Source organism: Mandrillus leucophaeus, unplaced genomic scaffold (genome assembly GCF_000951045.1).
Source record: "Mandrillus leucophaeus isolate KB7577 unplaced genomic scaffold, Mleu.le_1.0 Scaffold390, whole genome shotgun sequence".
Taxonomy (NCBI): Eukaryota; Metazoa; Chordata; class Mammalia; order Primates; family Cercopithecidae; genus Mandrillus; species Mandrillus leucophaeus.
The window spans coordinates 1,424,109-1,430,980 of NW_012104143.1; the positions used below are offsets into that span (position 1 = coordinate 1,424,109).

Here is a 6,872-nt window from a genome sequence, read left to right on the forward strand (position 1 = left end):
GGATGGAGTGTATTGACACTTAATCGTATCTTTCACAAGCTCTTAACCTTTACACCCCGTCAATAAAAACCCCATTAACATTCAAAAGGAATGTTTCTGGGAGTCCACTTGGAATAAGAGTTGGAAAACACTCCAAGAAAAGGATTCTGTATTAATACCACATCTGTCCCAGATCTTCAGCACTGTTCACTTTCCTCCCACGGTGCCAACACCAAGCTAACTGATAGGTGGGAACAGTGCAGCTCTGCGGTTGGCCCCCAAGAGCCAGGGAGTCCCCCAAGCTGACCCTCTGCGGTGGTAATGGCACTTAACAGGAACTTCCGCCTTGTTTTCCCTCTCTCCATGCTTCGTCCTTTTGGACTCTGCTCACGCATCATATCCAGAAAGCTCCCCAAGCTCTCCGGTGGGATGAGAACTCTGTGCTCCTGTGGCCCATGTTCCTCCACCTGGAGGCCCTGGGCTCACTGCATTACCCCTGTCTACTTACTGACTTGCTTTCTACCCAGTGATGGGTCATGTGCTGTGAGGACACGCACTGTGTGCCCATCTATTCGTTCCTGTGTGCATGCGTTCATTCATTCCTTACTGAATGCCCACCACGTGCCAAGCACTGGGGTACAAAGAACAAGGCAGATGGAGCCCCCGGCCTCTTCCAGCTTGCTGTAGAGTGCTGTCTACTCTACTCATCCTCACATACCCATGCCTGTCCTATGCGGCACTCAATAAATGTTGGATGCATGGCTGCATCCCCTCCTTCAATATCACTTAATGACTTCCTGCAAGGATTAAGTTCATGCTGTTAAAATGCTGTGACTTCCTCTGGATCTCTCAGGCAAGCCGGCAACCTTTAAGCCTCACCCGGCCGACATAGGCATTTTGTTTGGCCAAAGTGTGTAGTTATTTTTAAAACACTGCATTTGTGGCTAATGTTTAAAATTGGGAAAATTTCATAGAAATCTTTTTCTGGCTTCTCTAGAAAAGTGAACGCACATTTCTGCGCAGCAGGGGTGAGCCAGAGTTGAGTACCTAAGCTTCCTTTAGACGTGGTGGGAACACTTCAATTTGCCACAATCCCCACTATCTCCGATTTCTCTATCACTGAGGCCAAAAGCGGCTGGGATTATGTAGACTGAGCTGCTGTTTGTCTTGCCCTAGTCAGCTTCACTCAAGACTCTGACTTGCTCTACATGTGGCTTAACTGAAGACCCCGGGGGTTACGCGCATGCCATCCAAGAAATACATCTGAGATGAGCTACAACACAAATGAATGGGCCATTTTATTGATTTTTCCCTCCTAACATAGCCTCCTAATAGTGGATACAGGGTGCTGTGGTTTCCAGCAGGGATCTCAGATGCAAAGGAAAGTGAAGAAAACAGATAAATTCCTAGGGTACCTCACCATGGATCCAAACGCCATGTTAACTGGAACTCTTCTTGCAAACGAAGGCTGAAGATCAAGAATGACCTTCTCACACCACAGCACAGCTTAAATACTTCTTTGACAAAAATAATAAATTATATTTGACTCAGAAAATAAATTCTGTTCAGCAGAGTGACAGGAGGGTCCATTCATTGCATTGCACGAGGGGCCATATGGAGGGGTGAGGATGGGTGCAGGATGCCACAGTGATGCGGGACACGGGGCACGGGGCCAGCAGCACAGGCTGAAGTTAGCTGACGCATGCTTTTGGCTTTTATCCCATGGGCAGGTGGCAGCCGGACCCCTGGCTGTGGCCTGTCCCAAGTGAGACTATAACTGCCCCCTTCCTCCTCACGTCCGCCTTGTCTTCTGTTTCTTGGCTTGTCTCTTTGCATCTTCTGGGCCACTATTGTCAGAGGCTGCCTGACCGAGCGCACGGACTCCCTGCAGCCGGCTTGTTAACTGCAGCAGCAAAGGAATGAGCTGGAAAAGAGAGAACGTGTGAGAGAGAGGGGTACAAAGAGAAGGCTTCTGCCAGACGAACAGCGGAGCCTCACTTCTCAACACACCTTCTTCAGACATGGTCAGCAGCTGCCATGTGCTAATGGGTGGGTTTCAGTTCAAACGAGGCAGGCCTCTGTACTAGGGATGGGCTGGCCTCTCTCTGGGACCAACATGTCCCTAGAGGTGTTCCAGGTTTAAGGATTAGGAGATGTTACAGAAGTTTACAACCTTGAAAGGAGACCTAAGAGTGGACTTGAGGCCTTCAGGGGCCCTCCCGACCCTGAAATGTGTTTTCTGTGACCCTGGATACCCCCCTGCTATCACTCCTGCAGCTGTGAGGACTCGCTCTCCCTGACACGCCCACCGTCTCCTGAGGCCTCTGGATTTCCTACCTTGTCGTGGTTGTAACCGGCCAGCAGAACCAGCAGCGTCAGTGGCAGGGCAATGTAGGATCCTTGTGCGATGTCCTGTTCAGGCAGCTTCCTCTGCAAACACCGAGAGCCCCGTCACTCCTCACCAAGGCCACACGCTTGTCCATCATCCATCTTCCACAGTGTCACAGCCACCACCCACCCAGCCTTCCAAAGTGGCCACCCGAGGACACCCAGGGGCCGTCATGATCCAAATTCTTTCTATCCAAAGGAAGGAACCAAAGTGATTTGGATATATTTTCCCATGAATCCTCTTCTGCCCAAACTCTCACTCTATTTGCTTCTGAAACTCAGGGATAAAGAGATTCCAATGACAAGGCATTCCTCAGCCTCTGAACGTTCCTCCAAACCGAGGGAATGAAAAGATGCAGCTATCAGGGAGTCTTGGTGGTTGAAAAGCAACTGGGTCTCCATTTGTTGAGTCCCAGCAACTTGCAGGGACTTAGTCCCACAAGGATGTATCAAGAACCTACTGTTCTAGGCCCAGGGCACACAGTGAGGGGCAGCTATTCCCAGCCAGTACGGCCTAGTGAGGAAGCAAAGCAGGCACTGCTACCAGCATCCCTGTTGCCATTCTCCCTTTCTCCCAATAGAACCCCCAACTTTCATCTGGGCCACTGAGAATACAGACTACCTTTCCAAGCCTCCCCTGCAGCCAGGCACAGCTCTGGAACTAAATTCTGGCCAATGATACAGGAACAGAAGCGGTAAGTGCCACACCCTGGCTGGACCCTAGAGGAGAAGTGGTGTGCCCTCCCTTTTGCTAGGTGGACAGCATTTGGCCAACTGCCCCATTTTGGAGAAAAGCAATGCACTGGAACGGCACAATGAGACAGAAGGGGCATGGGTGCCCTGATGCCTTGGAGCTACCAGACTATCTCTGCACTGGTCACTCCTGGATACTTGACATGAGACAGAAATTTCCATCTTGCTAAAGCCCCTGAAATGCTGGGTTCTAAAGCATCAAGTGAACGTAGATCCTATTAGCCCACTCTACTCCTATAAAGGAAACAAATAAATGAAATGAGAACTTTCCAGTAATGATAAAAACCAGTTAATGAGCCAGAGCAATGTTTTCAGTGTAGGGTACCAGGACACCTCTCTCAGGAGGTTCCCAAGGCTGCAGCTATTTTCATGACAATAGTAAGATGTGATGTGCCTTTTCCACCTCATTTGTTCACAAGCGCACAGTGGACTTCTCCAGAGGCAACGTGCCCTGACGTCATCACACTCACAACTAATGGAATGTGTGGCTTGTGGGTTCTCGTGTTTTCAACATCTGTTTTAATTTCTAATATGATAAATACACACAGAGATAATCCATGCAAACTCAAACTCTTTAAAATCCTCAATAATTTTTAATAGTATAAAGCGGTCCTGCAACCAACCCATCCGAGAACTGCTGGGCTAGAAAGTGACTGTGGGGGACACTGTACCTGGGATGCCCTTTCATAAATGAAAGAGTAAGGGCAGGAACAGATTTCCATCTCCAACTGCCTACTCCTGTATTTTTGGACATCTCTTAGATCCCAACCCATTTTTCCACTGAAGTAAACACTTAAGTTTAATTCAGGCCAGGCGCGGTGGCTCATGCCTGTAATCCCAGCACTTTGGGAGGCTGAGGTGGGCAGATCACCTGAGGTCAGGAGTTCAAGACCAGCCTGGCGAGCATGGTGAAACCCCCATCTCTATTAAAAATACAAAATTAGCCAGGAGCGATAGTGCACGCCTGTAATCCCAGTTACTCACTACCTTGTCGTGGTTGTAACCGGCCAGCAGAACCAGCAGTGTCAGTGGCAGGGCAATGTAGGATCCTTGTGCGATGTCCTGTTCAGGCAGCTTCCTCTGCAAACACCGAGAGCCCCGTCACTCCTCACCAAGGCCACACGCTTGTCCATCATCCATCTTCCACAGTGTCACAGCCACCACCCACCCAGCCTTCCAAAGTGGCCACCCGAGGACACCCAGGGGCCGTCATGATCCAAATTCTTTCTATCCAAAGGAAGGAACCAAAGTGATTTGGATATATTTTCCCATGAATCCTCTTCTGCCCAAACTCTCACTCTATTTGCTTCTGAAACTCAGGGATAAAGAGATTCCAATGACAAGGCATTCCTCAGCCTCTGAACGTTCCTCCAAACCGAGGGAATGAAAAGATGCAGCTATCAGGGAGTCTTGGTGGTTGAAAAGCAACTAGGTCTCCATTTGTTGAGTCCCAGCAACTTGCAGGGACTTAGTCCCACAAGGATGTATCAAGAACCTACTGTTCTAGGCCCAGGGCACACAGTGAGGGGCAGCTATTCCCAGCCAGTACGGCCTAGTGAGGAAGCAAAGCAGGCACTGCTACCAGCATCCCTGTTGCCATTCTCCCTTTCTCCCAATAGAACCCCCAACTTTCATCTGGGCCACTGAGAATACAGACTACCTTTCCAAGCCTCCCCTGCAGCCAGGCACAGCTCTGGAACTAAATTCTGGCCAATGATACAGGAACAGAAGCGGTAAGTGCCACACCCTGGCTGGACCCTAGAGGAGAAGTGGTGTGCCCTCCCTTTTGCTAGGTGGACAGCATTTGGCCAACTGCCCCATTTTGGAGAAAAGCAATGCACTGGAACGGCACAATGAGACAGAAGGGGCATGGGTGCCCTGATGCCTTGGAGCTACCAGACTATCTCTGCACTGGTCACTCCTGGATACTTGACATGAGACAGAAATTTCCATCTTGCTAAAGCCCCTGAAATGCTGGGTTCTAAAGCATCAAGTGAACGTAGATCCTATTAGCCCACTCTACTCCTATAAAGGAAACAAATAAATGAAATGAGAACTTTCCAGTAATGATAAAAACCAGTTAATGAGCCAGAGCAATGTTTTCAGTGTAGGGTACCAGGACACCTCTCTCAGGAGGTTCCCAAGGCTGCAGCTATTTTCATGACAATAGTAAGATGTGATGTGCCTTTTCCACCTCATTTGTTCACAAGCGCACAGTGGACTTCTCCAGAGGCAACGTGCCCTGACGTCATCACACTCACAACTAATGGAATGTGTGGCTTGTGGGTTCTCGTGTTTTCAACATCTGTTTTAATTTCTAATATGATAAATACACACAGAGATAATCCATGCAAACTCAAACTCTTTAAAATCCTCAATAATTTTTAATAGTATAAAGCGGTCCTGCAACCAACCCATCCGAGAACTGCTGGGCTAGAAAGTGACTGTGGGGGACACTGTACCTGGGATGCCCTTTCATAAATGAAAGAGTAAGGGCAGGAACAGATTTCCATCTCCAACTGCCTACTCCTGTATTTTTGGACATCTCTTAGATCCCAACCCATTTTTCCACTGAAGTAAACACTTAAGTTTAATTCAGGCCAGGCGCGGTGGCTCATGCCTGTAATCCCAGCACTTTGGGAGGCTGAGGTGGGCAGATCACCTGAGGTCAGGAGTTCAAGACCAGCCTGGCGAGCATGGTGAAACCCCCATCTCTATTAAAAATACAAAATTAGCCAGGAGCGATGGTGCACGCCTGTAATCCCAGTTACTCAGGAGGCTGACATAGGAGAATCACTTGAACCCAGGAGGCAGAGGTTGCAGTGGGCCAAGATCATGACACTGCACTCTAGCAGGGGCGAGAAAGCAAGACTCCATCTCAGAAAAAAAAAATAATGAATAAATAAATACGTAAATAAAAGTTTAATTCAGCAGGAATTAGAGTGATTGAGTGTAGGCTCAGGTCCCAGGCCTCACTGGGTAAACTCAGGCAACCACGCTGAGACTCAGTTTACTCAACTATGACATGGAGATCGTATAAACAACACCCACTAGGGGTGGACGCTGTGAAACTCGATGAAATGAGTATGTGAAATACTCAGCAGTGCACAGAATACTGAGTCAAATCCAGTCGCGAGGCGGTGGGCAGTCACAACAAAGAAGGAAACCAATGTGCTTACAAAGCCCCCGTGAACGTGCAATGCTGAGCCACTCATCACGAGGAGGGTAGAACAAGGCGGAAACCACGTGGCTTGAGACAAACTGCCTCACCTGAGTCCTGGTTCTGCTGACTAACACTCGGGAAGGGACTCAATGTTTCTGGGCTTCTGTGGAAATGGGAGGAACGGCACACCTGCTCGAAGGCTTACTGTAAGGATCAACCTGTGAGGGCCCTGTGCAGGGTGGTACAGAGCAGGCTCTCTTCATTCATCACTTGGCCCTGCTCGGGAATCCAAGCCCCGGCAGGCACAGTTTCTCACATTCTCCGAAGTGACAGGCAGCAGCTACGACGCTGGGCTGCTCGGCCACCACCAAGCAGTGTCTCTACATTCCTGCCACCGGCTCTCAGGTGTGTCCCTGAGCCCAGATGAGCTGTCTGCTAGGGGCTTCTGAGAATGTCGCTGCCTGCAGCTGTCAACGGCCTTCACAGAAGCCTCTCCCACCCAATGGGGCCACAGTGCAGCCCCAAACAAAGGTAAGTGGTTCTTGCATATGCTTACCTTTCTGGCACTTTCTTTTTTTTTTTTTTTTTT

The 6,872-nt window shown here is 49.2% G+C and overlaps 1 protein-coding gene across 1 annotated transcript in view; it reads right to left on the reverse strand.

Annotated features, from left to right (window-relative positions):
* Window positions 1-1,248: 1,248 nt before the first annotated feature.
* LOC105547537 (nodal modulator 2) overlaps window positions 1,249-6,872 on the reverse strand; it is a 77,515-nt gene continuing 71,891 nt past the window's right edge. Inside the window, exons 29-31 of the mRNA XM_011991190.1 lie at window positions 4,108-4,200; window positions 1,776-1,903; window positions 1,249-1,447 (exon numbers count right to left, since the gene is read on the reverse strand). Coding sequence (XP_011846580.1) covers window positions 1,396-1,447; window positions 1,776-1,903; window positions 4,108-4,200 — 273 coding nt within the window. The 3' untranslated portion in view covers window positions 1,249-1,395. The remainder of the gene's footprint in view (window positions 1,448-1,775; window positions 1,904-4,107; window positions 4,201-6,872) is intronic.